General features: G+C 47.8%; 1 protein-coding gene across 1 annotated transcript in view; it reads right to left on the minus strand.

Moving 5' to 3' along the window:
- The window catches only part of SLC26A5 (solute carrier family 26 member 5), a 29,267-nt gene that overhangs the window by 7,900 nt on the left and 2,875 nt on the right, over positions 1-18,492 (minus strand). The window contains exons 3-12 of the mRNA XM_084784754.1: positions 16,326-16,436; positions 15,917-16,083; positions 15,212-15,376; positions 12,149-12,301; positions 9,872-9,954; positions 4,295-4,442; positions 2,758-2,871; positions 1,692-1,769; positions 902-997; positions 562-668 (exon numbers count right to left, since the gene is read on the minus strand). Of these exons, the coding sequence (XP_084640880.1) occupies positions 562-668; positions 902-997; positions 1,692-1,769; positions 2,758-2,871; positions 4,295-4,442; positions 9,872-9,954; positions 12,149-12,301; positions 15,212-15,376; positions 15,917-16,083; positions 16,326-16,436 (1,222 nt within the window). The remainder of the gene's footprint in view (positions 1-561; positions 669-901; positions 998-1,691; positions 1,770-2,757; positions 2,872-4,294; positions 4,443-9,871; positions 9,955-12,148; positions 12,302-15,211; positions 15,377-15,916; positions 16,084-16,325; positions 16,437-18,492) is intronic.

Here is an 18,492-nt window from a genome sequence, read left to right on the forward strand (position 1 = left end):
AGGACAACCAGGGCTACACAGAGCAATCCTGTCTTAGACAAAACAACCTCCTCCCCCCTACCCCCGAAAGAACCAGCCACTAGCCTCTAGATCCATGAAAAACCACATTTAAGTCACTTCCTCACTGCATGCTATGACCCAGTCACCCCAGGACTAAGGTTCTGCGTGTGTAGAAATGGAGATGCCAGCAGTCACTGGATGTAAGAATGGAATGACACAGCATGAGTCCAGGTCAGCATGTGGGACCAAAGAGAATTGCAAAAACATGATTGGCTCAGAAGGACAAACAAGCCAGTTTGTCCCTGTGCCAGGCTGGCAGGAACGAGGACACAGCAGAGCACCTGACAACACCATAGGAATTAATTATCTTGATTTTCCCCCTCCCCCCTTTCAGGCATTGGGACTTGACTCCAAGGCCTTGAACACACCCGGTGTGAGTCCTACCGTGAGGATCTTCTAGCCCCAATAGAGCATTATTTGGCTCCATTCCCACAATTCTATGCGTGAAGTCACATTGTAACTTCAACTGGGACACCGGCACCGTTTCAGCAGGGCACTCACCTCTGCGTTCTGTAAATCACAGTCATCAGCGCGATGATCACGGCGGTAATCAGTCCGTAGTCCAACCCCAGGAACAGGGAGGACACGAAGGTGGTGAGCCAGATGGTCTAAAGGAAGGTCGAAAAGCTTCTAGAGAACCTATCAATAATTCCATAAGAGACACACACGCACGGGCGCACATGCACACATACACAGGTGCGCACACATATGCATGCACGCACATATGCAAAAGTACACACACACACACACACACACACACACACACACACCTTGCCTGTTTTTCATTCGCACCGCTGGTGGCTGCTGCAGTGGCCTGTAGGCGGCAGTCACCTTCACTTACCAGCTCTATTTTGCTGGTCCTCCAGAAGAAGGGCAGGTCTGAGAACTGCATGAACATTCCTTTCAGGTTGACGATCACAATGGCGGAGAGCACAGCCTGCAACACAGCACCCACCCTGCCTCTTCAGTCGCAGCCACAGGGCCCCCTTTCCTAGCTCCTCAGTATCTTCCTCCTGCCTTTCCCACCCCTTGGCCTCACCTATTCCTTATGGGGCACTCAGGGGACCTCTGAAGGCATGGGCACTGAGACTATCAGCATTTGCTTATTTGAAGTTGGCCTTGGAAAACCAGGTGTATGTCCTAACAGGAAATCTGCCTGGCAGCTAAAAGGCCCAGAAGAAAATCTGTGACTCTAGGAATTATTTTTCACATATGCTCTTTCTCCTGATGACTTCATCTTTTTTTCTGCTTTCTCATAGATTAAATACAACCAGCAAATAAATGTCTTGTTGTAGGTCATCTCAGGATTTTAATGAAAATGTGAAGCCATGGAAGGTTAAAGGCAGAAGTATCTTGAGGGTTCAGCCAGCCCCAACATTACTTGGCTGATAAGGACACTGACAGCAAGGAGCCCAAGGATATGCAGCTGTCGGTAAGTTATGGAGCAGGATCTAGCCCTAGATCCCTACTCCCTACCACCCTGCTCCCTGCCACCCTGCTCCCTGCCACCCTGCTCCCTGCCACCCTGCCGATGTTACAGTATAAAGCAGGGGGAACCCTTCAAGACAGCCACAAGAGCGCAAACAAGCAGAGTAGCGTGAGAAGGCTTCCATCAAGCCTGCAGTACACACCTGGGGCAATGACTCGAACAGGAACCCAGTGGCCAAAATGACCAGTAGAATCATTAACGAGGCCAGGCAACCTGCGAGCTGGGTGAGAGAAGACACAGGGAAAGCGCGTTTAGACCAGAGCAAAGAGCAGGCACAGGCGCACCTTAGTTTTGCCATTTCGCTGTGGGAAAATCAGGACCATATCGGTTGCTAGAAGTCTTCCAGACTATTCCATAAACTTCCAACTCTGTCTTACCACCTCTAACCTTGCTCCTCGACAGCGCGTTCCTCTTACAGCTACGGAACTGCTTAGACATCCTGATCAAATGATCTTCTCAGAGATGGAGAAAGACATTGGATGCCAACCTGAGCCCCAGGAACAGAAGACCTCAGTCTAGCATTTGCTGTCCAATATGGTGGCCACCCATCCCATGTCATGATTTCAGTTTTTTAAAGATTTATATTAAAGGTCTTGGTTGCATAGCCACATTTTAGGCACTTAAGAGCCACATGTTAGCTGGGCGGTGGTGGTGCACGCTTCTAATTTCAGCACTTGGGAGGCAGAGGCAGGTGGATCTCTGTGAGTTCGAGGCCAGCCTGGTCTACAAAAGCGAGTCTAGGAAAGCCAGGACTGTTACACAGAGAAACCCTGTCTCAAAAAACCTAAAAAAAAAAAAAAAAAAAAAAAAAAGCCGCATGTGGCTAATGGCAGCCATGTTGGATGGGGCAAGAGTCAACACTTCTATCATTGTACGACTGTTCCGTTGGATAGAGCTAGCCTTGTGGCCATGCTCAGTTTCAGGCTGGCAGAAAAAGCCCATGTCTGAATATTAAGGTTTACTGTAGCAAGTAGAGTGTCAGATAACTTCCAATGTAACTGGAGAATGTACCTCTTTCCTACAGATTGCATTTTTTTTGTGTGTGATTTGCTTCAACCAATCGTGCTTTTCTCTGGTTTGCTACACAGCTGACGGGAGCGTGGGTCAGCAGGCAGAGTAGCTCTGTTTGGATTCAGAGCTGAAGCAAGAGACTAACGTTTGGTCACTACCCAGATCGCTGGTTCTTAGAGGCCCTGCTGCGTACGCACCTGAGTCTTCCCTCCAGTTCCCTCCTGAACAAGGCTTCGGGACAAGGAGCAAGAAATTGAGAAGGTCTGGAAGAGAGATCCGATGGAGTTGCATATCCCCAAGGCGATGAGCTCCTTTTCCATGTGGGAACAAAGCACAGGCGACAGATAGGTCACTCTTTGGGAAGAACACAGACGTGCACGGGATGCGCGCCTTGAGCAGAGCAGGCTGTCCCTTCCCTCACTTTGCAAATACTGCCTTTCTTTACTGACTTAAAGGTCAGCATTGGGGCTTATTGTGCAGTGGGATAAAAATGGATTGGATTTTTATCGTGTTGGAGACAAATGCTTTGGTTGCTACCTGTTCCTTGTTTTCCAAACACACTTTCTATACAAAACCACTTAAAAATAAGCACATAAGGGCTGGAGAGATGGCTCAGAGGATAAGAGCACCATCCGCACTTCCAGAGGTCCCAGGTTCAAGTCCCAGCAACCACATGGTGGTTCACTATCATCTGTAATAAGATCCACTGCCTTCTTTTGGCGGGCAGGTGCATATGCGGGCAGAATACTATATAAATAATAAATAAATCTTTTAAAAAAGTGCATAAAACTGAGAAAATACTTTTCAAAAGAGAAAGTTCTGAGTGCATTAATACTGGCATCTTTTAGATGTCTGGCCAGTTGCTCAGGAGGAAGTGAAGACCAGTGTCTTCATAGGACCTGAGATTCCTGCTCTTAGGACTGATTGGTTTTATATGAATGTGGAATGTGTTCCTTTAGACATATATAGGTACGAGGGTCCATGTCTGGAATCCCAGCACTCTGAAGGCCGAGGCAGGATCACCACAAGTTTGAGGCCAACCTGAATTACATGCTTACAAGGTGGGTTTCAGGCTAGCCACAGAGTGAGACGCTGACTCTAACGAAACCAGCATCCCATCATGTAAAGAACATGATGTCAAAAAGTATCTACTAGCCAGGTACAGTGGCACATGCCTTTAATCCCAGCACCTGGGAGGAAGAGGCAGGCAGATCTCTGTGAGTTTGAGGCCAGCCTGGTCTACAGAGTGAGGTCCAAGACAGCCAGAGCCATAGAGTGAGACTGTCTCCAACAAGCAAACACAAAAATAGGAGTATTTACTTGACTTTTTTAAGAAGGAAAGGTTTCTCATTCTACACTAAGTGTTTGCTATTTTGTAATATATGAAAAGAATCTGCCATAGAAGGTAAAAAAAAAGTAGTGAGCTAAAATAGACAATGCAACAAGACTACAGATCATGGTGTTTGGCTTGGATGCCTACCTGCAGCCATGTTATCAAAGAAGACAGGAAAGAAAATACAAAAATTCCAAGCACTCAGAAAGCCATAGCAGGAGCATTGCTGTGAGTTTGAGGCCAGCACATCGCCGTGCCAAGTAAATGCATGTTTCAAATATATCCCATATATCCACCATTAGAGTAAAGGCTTTTCTACCAAGCTAGTCCCTTTGCTGCCTCCAGAAGAGCTTGGTGCATGCATCCCAGTGACACACGCATGGGAGGCTGATGATTCTCACCTGATTGCCGTCAACCTGGTAGCCATGCTTATTCGCCAAGGTTTTGGCCATGGAGATGGTCACCGAAAACCCTACGATGGCGATGGCGATGGCATCCACATACACGAGGTGGAAGAGGCTGGTGTCCGGGTTGGCGGGAGGGAGTAGCCTGAAAAGGCAAGGTGACGTTAACGCAAGTGCTGTGTAGGACCGCTGCAGAGAAGCCCACAGAATGGAGCAGGACAGGTGACAGTGGCATCGCCTGCAAATGAGGTGACTGGTGCTCAGGTATAGGAAGGGCCTCCTGCTGCCCACGTTCTTTCCTGGTCCGTGGTGTGGAGTAGCTTTCTGTGGGATGAGCTATCTATGTAGAGCAGGGGCCCAGTTAGTTAGAGCAGAGTAACCTCATACCTGATGGCAGGTGTGAGACCCAAACTAGGAAGAAGAGGGGCGGGTGGAATACCCAGATGCCGGACAGCTGAACCAGGCTTGGGCAAGAGAGCGTTTTGGACAGGCATTAGAGAATTTGCTGCCCTGGTCACTTCCTCCTTTGCTCTCCCCATGTCATTGTCCCCTAGGCTGAGTTCCAGCATGGAAAGGAAAGAGAAGATCCTCCTCCTCCTCTTCCTCCTCCTCCTCCTCGTGTCTCACATGGAAACTGAAGGGGCCCAAAGTATGACTTTTGCAATGGTGTAGTTTGGAACACCTGCCCTAAAGCAACATGGTAGGGAGTCAGTCCCCTCGGGGTCATAAGGGAAGTGACAGAGAGGAGTCTCAGAGGCATCTTGCTTAGTTCAAGGCATTGGGCTAAATAACTGTAGCATTCATTTAATTTCTATATAGGACAATTTCACGATCTTGTGTACAACATCTTCAGTGCTGGGTTCTATGCTTTCTCATAGACTGTGAGGGAAGCATCATCACAGCCCTGACTGAACAGATGAGGAAATGGAGCCCAACTAGCTCTTCCATTAAAAACAACAACAACAACAACAACAACAACAACAACAACAACAACAAAAACCATGAATAACTTCCATTCTTACACCAATGTTTCCACACTGCATCATAGTACAAGGCTAGCAGGGCATTTCAAATCCTGGGGGCAAATAAGTCTAGGTTATATTCCACATCAACCCTCTCTCTTCTTCCTTCCAATAGGCCTTTATCCCAAATTATAGGTTTAAAAAAAAAAAAAAAGAATACTTTCAAGTGTGACGTCATTATTCCCAAGACAGAACAGAAAGACAAACCCAGGGGTCTGACCACAAACAGGACAGGCTGGCAGCTGGCTTAGGCCTAACATACAGGACACCAGAATGAGGTATGTTTTGAAATGACTTCAAGAAAGTGACCCTAGGATCTTTACCGGCCAACTGCCACCCTCTGGGCCCCGCAGGGTCTACTTACTTCTGAGTGCATATCGATGAGCACTGCAGCTGGCTTCAGACACAGCCGCCAGCCACTCCTCTCACGCTTGCAGCCCTAACTACTCGTCCATCTGGATGCGTCTGTCTACTGAATCTAGGCCGGGTCTTCAGATGCGCTGTTATGTATAAGCAATGTCTCTGCCCCCCCCCCCAACCATGTTCTGGACACTCATGTACTATTTTGAAAGCTGTGGTGACTTTAGGAGTGAGGCCTGGTGTCTTAGAATTTCTATTGCTGTGAAGAGACACCACGGTCAAGGCAACTCTTATAAAGGAAAACATTTCATTGGGGCTGGCTTACAGTTTAGAGGCTTGGTCCATTATCATCATGGTGGGAAGCATGGCAGCGTGCAGGCAGACATGGTGCTGGAGAAGGAGCTGAGAGTCCTACATCTGGATCCACTGGCAGCAGCAGAAGTGTGCCACACCAGGTGTAGCTGAAACCTCAAAGCCTTCTCCCACAGTGACACATTTCCTCCAACAAGGCCACACCTCTTAACAGTGGTTCTTGCCATGGGCCAAGCATTCAAGCTGCCATACCTGGCCAGCAGAGGTAGGGCAGTAGGGACAGGCCTTTGAATGCTACTATCTCTATCCCTGGGCTCTTTGCTCCCTGGTTCATGATGTGAGAAGCCATTTTGTCATGTTCTCGCTGCTGGGGATGGAGCCAGGCTGCCATCCCTTATGTTGTTTCTGCCAGATAATTTGGTCACAGTTACAAAGGAAGCAAGAAACAGGGTTGTCACCGTGACAGCTCTTGTACTTCTTAGGTCTGTAGAACTGCCTTTGTGGAGGCATGTGGAAGAGTTTGAAGCTATGGGCTTGGTAAATCCTAGACCTGCTTGGTTCTGCTGGGAGTTTGGAAGCCTAAAACGTGGATAGAAATGTGCAGGTAAGCCGGGCAGTGGTGGCGCATGCTTTTAATCCCAGCACTTGGGAGGCAGAGGCAGGTGGATCTCTGTGAGTTCAAGGTCAACCTGTTCTACAAAGTGAGTCGAGGACAGCTACACAGAGAAACAAACAAACAAACAAACAAAAAACAAAAAGAAAGAAAGAAAGAAAGAAAGAAAGAAAAGGAAAAAAGAAGAAATGTGAAGGTGAAGGCTGAGCTGCTCATGAGGTTTCAGATGGGAGCAAGGTCTCTAAGGAGAAGTGGGCTGCAGGTGATTTGTGGTACATTCTTTACGTCCTGAAACAACTCATGAGACTGGATGATTCAGTGGGAGAAACTTCGAGACAGTGTGGCATTTCAGCCATGGCATGGTCATTCCTTACTGCGTTTAGCCAGTTAGTGAGTGTTTAGATAAGTAAGTAAGTAAGGACACACAGTGCATTTAGAGCTGCTACAGATAAAGCAAGTGCAAATGATGTGGTTACATTTGGTAAAGAGTTTTTTTGTTTGTTTGTTTTTTTGTTTTTGGTTTTTTTTTTTCCATCAAAGAGAGCATGGCAGGGACCACGCAATGGGACAGAAGGAAAGGTTCCTTGAGAGCAAGACCCCTCTTCCTGAAGGCCCAAGGGCATAAGAATGCTATTTTACTTGAAACTACCATTTCAAAAGAGAGAGGTGAAATGGTGCGTGCCCTGCTGAAAAGGGCCTGGAAAATTCTCTGCTTTCCTCTCCGAGACAATCACTTAAACAAGATTTGACTGTTCTGCTGGAGATGCCATGAGGAAAGAAGATGCCAGCCAGCTGGTCAGGCTGGCTCCAGACTCACTGTGTAGCCCAGGCTGCCCTCACACTTGCTTTCTTTCTGCCACAGCCTCCCAGGTGCCACGACTACAGGTGCACGCCGCCACATTTGGACACCTGCTTGGTCTTGAGTAAGTTTCAAGTGGATACGTTTTCTGGGCACCCAAGCTTCAGAAGGTAAAATCGCTCTCTTCTCTCAAAAGTTTAGCTCCCACAAATGGAAGGAGTCGCAGTGCATCCTGGTACAATGCCATAGGTGGAGGGAGGCATCAGGGAGGAGTCACAGGGACACGGATGGTAACCTGCCAGCGCTTGTTTGTGCTTTAAAGGAGAAAATTAAATGTAAGATGTTCTTGTTTAGTTAAATTACTTGTAACTAGTGACTGAATAGGGTCACCTGCTGGTCTGATTAAAGACAGTTGTTTATTGCAGCACTCACTGTTAGAGAGTCTGGATGAGGTAACGGAAAGAACACGACATGGCCAGGACTCACCAGCGAGTCACTGAAATACCTCACTTAGGTCTCTCAAATATCGCCTTCCCTGGAACCCCCCTTAAAGCAGCAGCCGCCTCCTTCCCTCACCTGGCGTCCTTTCTTCTCAGCTCTCTCACGACTTAGTTTTGTGATTGACTGGTTGTGTGCACGGAGCTTGCAGGGGGGCGAGGACAGTTTTTTGTTTGTGTGTTTGTTTTGTTTGTAAGTGCTGTGTCCCTGGCACATGATAGGCATTAAGTAGACAACTGCCAAGTAAATGGGAATAAATGAACTTTTACCAAAAAACAAAACAAAACAAAACAAAACAGGGATAAGACTATGCATTGTCAATAGGGTTAGTACAAGCCTCAATGGGACGGTGGGTATAAAAGCATTTTTATAAATTCTCAGTATAAGTTGAAAACAAAGTTATTCCCTGGTTATGGTTTTCATCCTGAGTCATTACCAAAAAACAAGCTCACGAAACTGACTTTGTTTTGCTGTTTACACTTGGAAGCTTTGCCTGCCAAGCTGGCTCAGTGGAGGGAGGTCTGTGTGAGAGCCTGGGCCTCTCTGCCCTCCAGAGGCGGTGTGTAGCTCACTTTTCCTGGTCTCAGCCCAGGGAATGATGCTACCCACAGTGGGGAGATCCTCCCACCTCGATTAATCTAATCAAGCAAATCTCCATGCCTGAAGGCCTTCCAGGTGATCCCAGAGGACTGAGATTAGTCATCCCACTAGGTGGTGCCAACAGAACCACTGAAAGCAGACGCAAGACTGATCTGCATACTCAGGCCCACGGTAGAGCTAGTCACAACAGCCCAGCAGTGGATGAAAATGAATATCCTTTGATGGGTGAATGGACAAACACAGCAGAGGGCATACACTCAGTGGAATAGCATTCAGCCTTTGAAAAAAGAATAACATGCCATTGTGTGTCCTGTTATGGATAAACCTTGGGGACACGGGGCCAAGTGAAATAAGCCAGTCGCAAAAAGACAACTACTGTGTGACCATTGATAAAAAGGTATAGAGAGAACAGGCAAATTTATGGAACAAAACACTGAATTGTGGTCACCAGGGGCTGAACCATGGAGAATGAAGGCATGGCTGCCTAATGAGTATACAGGTCAGATTTGCAAGATGAAGGCGTCCCAGAGATCTGTGTTACTGGGTGAATATCGTCACCACCACCACACCGTATAGTTAAATGAGGTTAATGGGGTTGGACAGATGGCTCATGGGTTGAGAGTGCTTGATGCTCCTCAGTGCTGAGTGCAGAGGCTCTGAGTTTGGTTCCCAGCATCCCTGTCAATTGGCAACACCAGCTCCAGAATATCCAGTGACCCTTTCTGGCCCCCGTAGCCATCTAAACATGCACACCCACCCACACACATCCACACACATCCACACACATGCACACACACTCCCATACATACACACACACCCCTACACATGCACACATAAAAAATAGTTAGAAATAAAATCTTTAACTTTTTCCCCCTTTTATGGCCCTGTGGCCCTGTCTTCCCCCCCCCCCCCCCCCCGCCCCCAGACAGGGACTCACTATGTATTTCTGCCATCCTGGAACCTGCTATGTAGACCAGGATGGCCTTGAACTCACAGAGATCTGCCCATCTCTGCCTCCTGCATGCTGAGATTAAAGGTGTATGTTATCATATCCAGTGGCTACAAGTTTTTAACTAACACACACATTCACACACACACACACACACACACACACACATACACACTCACATACACAGTCATATCACACACACTCACACATACACACATACCCACCCACCCACCTACACATCTTCACACACACATACACTCACACACCAACCCCCCCCACCCCACCCCCCGCCCACACACACTCAAGCCCATAAAATCTCTGTCTGTTCGCTATGTAGAAAAGATGATTTTTTTTTTCATGCAGCGTTAGAGATGGTTAATCTGTTGAGTAATCAGTCACTCCTCTTAAACCATTTCCTTACCCCAGAGGAAGGGTTCCAACAACATCCACGCTGTAGGACTCTTGCAAGTTAAACCCCGCCGAGATGCCAGTTCCCATGACCACCTGCAGCAGACACAAACCCAGACACCCCTTACAGCCCAGTACTGACAGGACAAAAGCAAGGCTCACCGCGTCTGTCCATTGGGAGATCTGGTCTCATGTCTCCGGGTTAAGAAGGGGCGCTGTCCAGTGCCAGCTAACTAACGTCTCTCAGTGACTTTACCCTACAGCTCAGGGCTTGAGTCAGCTTCTTTTCTTTGTGCTCGGTTCGTAGTTGAGGTGTTTGGCTAGTTGATGGCAGCAGCAGGAGGCCATCAGTAGGGTTGACCTTGAGTCTGGGGCAGGTAGAAGGAATGTGGGCCCATACCACACGTGTGGTGAGGTTGGTAATGCCAGCCTGTCACTGTGGAACCCACACAGGCTTTAGAATCCCTCTGCTGCTGTCCCGGTCCCCAGGATGGCAGCACGGACACGGCCAGAAGCCTCCCAGAGTGCCACATAGCTGTCCTCTCCAGGTTCAGGGTACACAGCCTGTCACCCAGAGCGGTGTTTCCAAGGCCACTTCTGCCCTATCAGAACCCAGTTTTACTTGAATTTCACAGCACAATCTTCCAGTAGAAGAACAGAGTCAGGCAGTGGTGGTACACGCCTGTAATCCCAGCACTCGGGAGGCAGAGGCAGGTGGATCGCTGTGAGTTTGAGGCCAGCCTGGTCTATAAAATGACTCCAGGACAGCCAAGGCTACACAGAGAGACCCTGTTTCAAAAAATCAAAAAACAAAAACAAAAACAAAAACACACCAAAACAAACAAACAAACAAACAAACAAACCCAAAACAAGAACAGGACAGAATGAGTGGTGGCTTCCTTCGCCCTCAGTAACTACTGCTTCCAGAACTTTCGGAATAGACGGGCCCAGGAGAGAAGGAAAGAGAGCTTCAGGACAGCTCCAGGAGGTGTGGCCTCTACCCAACTGCTAGTAAGGACAGCTTACTGTCAGGCAGAGCAGGCTCAGAGGAACCAGGACCTTTGGCTCCCTTTAGTGACATGACTCTGATGGTGGTGACGGTTGTGTCTGTCAGCTGTAACGGGCTCTTGTGTGTCTCAAACTGGAGGGATCGCCTAGAATTATTTAAAGTCTCAGAACAAATGCAGTTCAGGTGCTTGGAAGCTCAATCTTATGGTGGTGGTAACCAATTACTAAACTGCTATTTTCCTATTGACAGGAAGAGATGGGTCGCCTTAGTGCAAAACTTGAAACAAATTTATAATAAAAATAAACTGTATGCCTAAAAGGAATCATGAAGGCTGGTACCTGTTACTTTTTGAAAAAAAAAAAAAAAAAAGAACCTTTGTGTGGCCCAAACTTTCTACTCAGGAATCCACTGGGACTCTGTGGATTTTAAAGGCTACAGGGAAACAGCGCAGCTGGGCGTACCTCTAGTTAGAGGTAGCCTAGCCGGCTGTTTGAACGTTAATTCAGATCATGTTCCCTCTGACACTGTCACAAACACTGGGTGCTCTGTGCTTGCTCTCTGTGGAGAGGAGTGAGGGAGCGAGTTCACTCTGACCCCAACGCTGATGGTTATGGGTTTTGCAAGGCCCACTCCAGGCGCACATCCAGGGGTAAATAACAGAGGTCACTTAACAACGCGGTATTGTTTATCTCAATGTATATGCATTAAAAAATGCTACTAATTTTTCAGTCATGAATATGTTGAGAGATGTTTGGACTTGAGTTATATGAGACTGTGAGGTATTTCAGCTTAGAAGTACTAGAAAACAAAGAAAATTGGGGAAATTTGTCTTTTCAAAACGGAAGTTGCTTTATTAAAGTAAGTAAAGCTATTGACGTTATTGTGGGTAATTAAAATAATGCGTAATCTTTAAAAATAAACAGATAATGAAAAAAAGTAAGGAAGACATATCCCATCTTTCATGCTAAGCACTGTTAAAAAGTACATTTACAGCCGGGCATGGTGGTGCACTCGGGTGGCAGAGGCAGGCGGATCACTGTGAGTTCGAGGCCAGCCTGGTTTACTAGGTGAGTCTAGGACAGCCAAGACTAACACAGAGAAACCCTGTCTACGTTTTAATGCATTTTCCTTTCACTATTGTGTTAGTTGCTTTACAGAAGGGGGGGGGAGGACCCTCCAGATCCCTGTCCCTCTATCACCCACATCAGAAGCCCCTGCAGGTGGTGCATGCGATCGACCCTCGCAGGGGCCTGAACAGGCCATCCCCTTGCATGTACTTACAGCAAAGAACTCTAGAGGAATGGGTGCTGGCAATTTCTCTTTAAATCTCTCATTAAACTCCTTGCCACCCAACAGCAAACCAAAAACCATCAGGCCGACGCCTAGGGAACACACGTTGAGGTTTTTAACATTCTGCAACACAGCAACTGTACTCTGCAACACAGTGAACACTGGAGGTTTGCATCAAGCATTAGCACCCGTACTATACGACTCAACACACAGAGAGGTCCCTAGACAGGCAGGTCACAGAGACAAGTGTGACAGAGGCTAGCAGGGCCGAGGGGAGAGGATGGGGGGGTGGTGGGACTTGTTTACGAATGGGAAGCTTCTGTCTGGGTTGCTAAGGCTTTAGAAATGCTGGGCATGGTGGCGCATGCCTTTAATCCCAGCACTCGGGAGGCAGAGGCAGGCGGATCGCTATGAGTTCGAGGCCAGCCTGGTCTACAAAGCAAGTCTAGGACAGCCAAGGATACACAGAGAAGCCATGTCTCGAAAAACCAAATAAATAAATAAATAAATAAAACTAAAAAAAATTTAAAAAAAATGTGAACAATGAGATACATTTTGCCATGTGTGTGCCTGAGTGTAGTATTTGAACAACATGCATCTGGGAATCCATGAAGGTCAGAAGAAGGCATCAGATCTCCTGAACTTGAGTTCCAGGCAATTGTGAGCCACCATTTGGCTGCTAGAAATAAACCCAGGTCTCCTGCACGGCCAGTAAGCACTCTGAACTGCTGTGTCACCTCTTCAGCCTAGCTTCTTGCTACGTATAGTTTACGACAGTAAGAAAATCTCCAAAAGGTTCAGATGAGCCTAAACTTGAAAGAGAGGTGGGTGGGGAAGAGCCCGTGTAACATCCGGGGGTGGAGCATCTATTTGGCATGCGCATGGGAAAGATTGTAGGCTGAAGCACTTGTCCCCGCATCTTCTACAAATTAGGAGGCACTTTTTGCCTAATCATACAAGTTTATACTCGCAATTCTTATCCAACAACATAGTGAGCTTATTGTTGTTTGAGACAAGAGCTCACGATGGAGTCCAGGCTGACCTTGAACTCACGCTCCACTAGAGTGTCGGTGCAGGCATGCTCCACCGTGCAAGGGGTTAAGGTGGTTTTGATATGCTGATACCTGAGTGTGTGTAGCTCATCTAAAATTCAGAAGGGTAACCCCGGGGCTGAGTTAGGAGCCTTGCGGGAGAATCGGGGTCAACACCACAGAACACTTCAGAGGTGAAAACACGGCAAAGCTTTAGAAATCTGACTTAGACATTGTCACGAGGCGATGACGGTGAAGTGAGGCAGGCTTTGGAGCCAGGAGAATGAGTTTTAGAAAGAAGCCCGGGAGGGGTAGAGAAGAAAGCCATCTTAGTCATGTCTTAGGGCTCTGGGTACTCCAAATACAATCATTGCACCTGACACCCAGCAAAGCCGAGAGGCCACCGCAGCTGGGCGGCACAGCGGAGGGCTCCCGCAGGTGCAGGCTGCCTTTTCTCTGTGACAAGCCATTTTGAGAAGTCTCAGAGTATGAGGTGTACCTCCAACTATCTCAAGAAATTAATAATCTATGGGACACCCTTGGTTTGGTTCCAGTATTTGTCACCTGAGGATTCAAATTTAAGTGTCACTTCCTCAAAATGACTGTCCCAGAACCCTAGTCGAAAGGTGTCTGTCCTCTCAGAGCATCCTGCCCCGCCTCTCAGAGCACTTTACGTACTTTGTAATGAACTGCACATTTTTACAACTCATGGTTTACCTCAACTATTTTCCCATGGGACCGTCAGCTCCAAGGTCAAGGCTAGGTCTGTCCAGCCGTCACTTATCTCAGTGCCTAGTGAAGGGCCTGGCAGATAAATACCTGCAAAGGCTACAGCCAAGGATCTGACAATGCTGTTTGCAGTAGCTCACTGTCAATTGGCTAGAATTACTTCAGGGGCCATTTAGAAATGCATTTTCCCCCCTTGGATTCTAAGCGTATAGGTTTTATAGTAGTTGTGGTTTTGAAGTATTTTATCATTTGTGTGTGTGTGTGTGTTCATGTTTGTGTGTGCTGAACGAAGCCACAAGGGCGTGCTGGATCTCCTGTAGCTGGAGACGCATGTAGTTATAAACTGCCTGAGGTGGGTGCTAGGACTTGAACCTTAGTACTCTGCAACAGCAGCAAGTGCTCTTAATAGCTGAGCTATCTCTCCAGCCCCCACTCAGGATTTGGGAGACTATATTGTTAATGATTTCTAGCTATATTGCATTGTGTAAAAAAAAATGTTGAATTTTAGCTCGGGAGGCAGAGGTAGGTAGATCTCTGTGGGTTCTAGGACAGCCTGGTCTACAAAGAGAATCCAGATCAACCAAGCTACCCAGAGAAATCCTGTCTCAAAAAACAGAAAACAAAACAAAAAGTTGAATGTTTAGACTTTGTTATCAACTTCATATAATCAACTTTGAATTAACCAGGTACTTTTACTATGCACTTGCAAACAGTTTATTTTCTCTGTTGTGTATAGTCTATGCATGTTTTATTAAACTGTTTGCTAATGTTGGTCAAACCATTTATAGTGTTGCTTTTTTTTTCTTGCTCGAATAAGCAACCTTTAAAAGAGTTGTGCTTTTCTACTATAGCTTTTGTTGGTTTTTGTTTTGTTTGTTTGAAACAGGGTCTCACTATGTAGCCCTGGCTGGCCTGGAAATCACTATGTAGACTAGGCTGGCCTCGAACTCACAGAATTCTGCTGGCTTCTGCTTCTGAAGTGCTGGCATTAAAGGCATCCACCACGACATCCAGCTTCCCATTATAGCTTAAAAGCTCTCTCTCTCTTCACCTAATTAGAGTGAGTGGGGCAGTCATCAACGGAGACCTAAGAACAAATCCCTTCTGAAGCAGGGAGAATCACATAGCCACAACAGAATGTCAGGGTTAACCATGGTTGTAGCACCCTTCCCAGAAGGCCTTAGAATAACTAAGTCTTTTCCCTCGAAGCCTTAAAGGGGAAAGATTCACAGGAGCGGACAGGGGTAGGGGGTGTGGGGAGCCAGTACCAGGGGGTCAGGACTCGCTTACTTACATACACCACTGAAAAGATCCCACTGTACCGCTTTGTTTTAACCCCAAACAGGTATTTTAACATGGAGGTGAACACGTGCACGGCAGCTGCAGTGGTAAACCCTCGCACCAACGGCTCCGTGAGGTAAATGGCCACAAATCCAAACCTACAGACACCTAGGCAAAACTGTATTTAAAAAAAAAAAAAAAGACAAAGAAACAAAGAGCATGATGAGTTAGGAGATGACAACCAACAAAAGACTTAGGAATCCCTTTCTACGTCACTTCCTACTCCTGTAGACTTGTACCTGTGGCAGCTAACAGGCTATGGGCTGTAAAGAAAATAAAGCTAAACCCGCCATGGCTTGGGTCCCTCAGAACCTTGCTCCCGCTTCCGCCCTGTCTGTGAGGGGCTCATTCCTGCGTACTGTGGTCCACAAACACAGGCCTTTTGCTCACAGCTCCTAAGGGACCACCCACTCTTTCAAGCCTGTCTGTTTTTGGAACACTCAGGGGAAGCTCACTAGTCATTCTTAGTGGGGGGTCCGGGGGGACGGATGGACTGAGGCATCCAGTAGGCAGGTTCTTAAAAGCACCATGAGCCCCAGCATTGGAGCTTTGCTGTATGACTCTCTCTGCCCACACAGAGTGAGACCAGCCAAGAGAATGCAATAGGCATTTCGTAGATGAACAAACCAGAGTCCATCTCCGCACACTGGAGTCTCACCTGAATGATTCCTGAAAGCAAGGTGACAGACATGGCGACCTTCACTCTTAGCGCATCTCTGGCTTCCGTACCATTGGTTGCGTTTACGCCTCCTGGGATGACTATATCATCGGGGACCAACCGAACAGCCACGCCACCGATCATCAAGCTAATAACAGCGAAAGGACCTGAAACGGAGGAGCGCAGGCGAGCACTGTTCAGAAGCTCAAGGAATCAAGCCCAGGGTTTCACACAGGCTAGGTGAGCGCTCAACTACTGTCAATACACTCTCAGCCGGAGACGCAGTTTTCAAACAATTCACGGGTATGAAGTTAACACACGGTTATTAAGCAATAGTAACAAGCATATTGCCAAGTTTGGAAAACAGTGGTAGGTGGTCAAAATATAAGTTTTTTAAAAAAAATTTTACCTATAGATATGTGTCTGGAGGTTCCAAAGAAACAGTACATGATGACAGGATAGAACGAAGAGTACAGGCCGAACACCGGAGGGACAGCTGCCAGCATCGCGAAAGCTAAGCCTGCAGGCGGGCGCAGAAAGCAGAGACGGGGCCATGGTTAGCAAACAGCAGGGTGTGGTCCTTTTCACCTCCTGGTCTCTGATGAACAGTGATACCCATCTTACTGTAAGTGTATGGAGGGGTCTAGCTTCTGCCCCAACCCTGTGAACAATGTGGTGCCCGCGTGCGTGGGTCCAGGCTGCGGCAGTCCGATGGCTACTACCAATTGTAAACCAGACAGGACCTAGGATCACTGAAGAGAAACCTCTGGCCTGTGTTGGATGTCTTGGAGGCTGGTCTGATGCTATGTATTTTGATGCTAGTTGCTGCCTTGCAAAGTCTAGTTGCTGCCCAGCACCTTGCCTCCCTGATTGCCTGAATAAAAGACCTTCACCTGGGCAAGGCAGAAAGAAGGGGTGGGCGAAGGTTAGCCAGCTTTGAGCAGAGAGAATCTTGGGAAGAAAAGGCAGATGGGGCAGAGGAGGACAAAGCAGGAGAGTGGCCATGGGCTAGGAAAGAAGCACGTGGGCCCACTGGTGGAACCCTGAAGTCCCACAGGAAAGAAACGGCCAAAATGAACAAGCTTAGAGATTACAGAAGGGAGGTAGCCCAAACAGGAATTATTAGGAGCAGATTGGCACGGGCTGGAGGCTGGAAGATAAATGAAGGTAGCTTAGAAGGTAATATTTGCCATGACCCAGGTGAAAATAGGCTATTATAAAATATGTTAGGTGTCTATGTCTTCACTGATTGTAAAAGCAGGTTAGATAATACCACCGTAGTAATTATAAGCTTAATAATAAGCATTTATTAGGCCATACTTTAAATTAACAGCAACTGGGATAAGATTAACTGAGGTGTAAAAACCATTCTAAATGTGGGTTGTGCTAGTCCCTGGGTTTAAGTCCTGGACCAATTAAAAAGGAGAAAACAAGCTGCGCCCAAGTGTTCATCTTTCCCCACTTCCTGACTGCAGATGCCCGGTGAGGAGCTGCCTCAAGCTCCTGCAGCTAGGCCTGCCTCATCATGTTGGCTCACCGTGGAACTGGCCGAACGAAACTTTTCTGAGTCACCCTTGTCAAAAATATTTTGTCACAATAGTGCTGCAAGTAACTAACGCAGGCAGTTTGCCTTGTCATCTCCCTTTTGCCAGTGGGTGGAGTTTGCTGCCTTGTGTCACAGATGAGTAGAGAAATGAGCTGGGTGTGGGTGGCCCACGTCTTTAATCCCAGCACTCGGGAGGCAGAGGTAGGCGGATGGCTGTGAGTTCGAGGCCAGCCTGGTCTACACAGCGAGTCTAGGACAGCCAAGGCTAAAACAGAGACAAAAAAAAAAAAAAAAAAAAAAAGTAGAAAAATGACAGGTTCAGGGTGGTATTGATCTACCCAGATGGCGCTCTCTCTAAGGGGATGTTGGTGGGTTCTCTAAAGACCCCTTTGATATCAGCATTCTCCACTGCACCGGCTCCTGGTCTCTGTATGCCCCCCACCTGATTCCCTTGCCCCTCATCAGAAGTTATCGTCCCCAGGCTCCTCTGTTGCCGTCCGCTCAGCTGAAGGTAGTCTTCCTGGGCAGGCATCTTCCAGCCGAGCCAAGCCCGGTTCACTTCCAGCTGTGCGGGTTCCCAACCAGAACGCTTGACATCTTATTCAGAGTGACTCAGAGTGACTTCAGGAGAGCAGGTCACACCCTGCAGGGGCTGTTGCCAAAAATCCCTTCCCTTGAGGAGCGATGGGAACCTACTTCCTCCTAAGGTCCCAACAACTGAGAGGTGTGATTCCACAGAAGCACACTCAGAGGGAGCAATGAGTCAGTCAGGCTTGCTTACAGGATGATGGGTGAGGGGCTAGAGCAGGGGTGAGGGGTGAGGGGCTGGAGCAAGGGTGAGGGGTGAGGGGCTGAGTGAGGGTGAGGGGTGAGGGGCTGGAGCAAGGGTGAGGGGTGAGGGGTGAGGGGCTGGAGCAAGGGTGAGGGGTGAGGGGTGAGGGGCTGGAGCAGGGGTGAGGGGTGAGGGGTGAGGGGCTGGAGCAAGGGTGAAGGGTGAGGGGCTGAGTGAGGGTGAGGGGTGAGGGGCGAG

This window comes from Acomys minous, assembly GCF_964271855.1.
Source record: "Acomys minous genome assembly, chromosome: 6".
Classification (NCBI taxonomy): Eukaryota; Metazoa; Chordata; class Mammalia; order Rodentia; family Muridae; genus Acomys; species Acomys minous.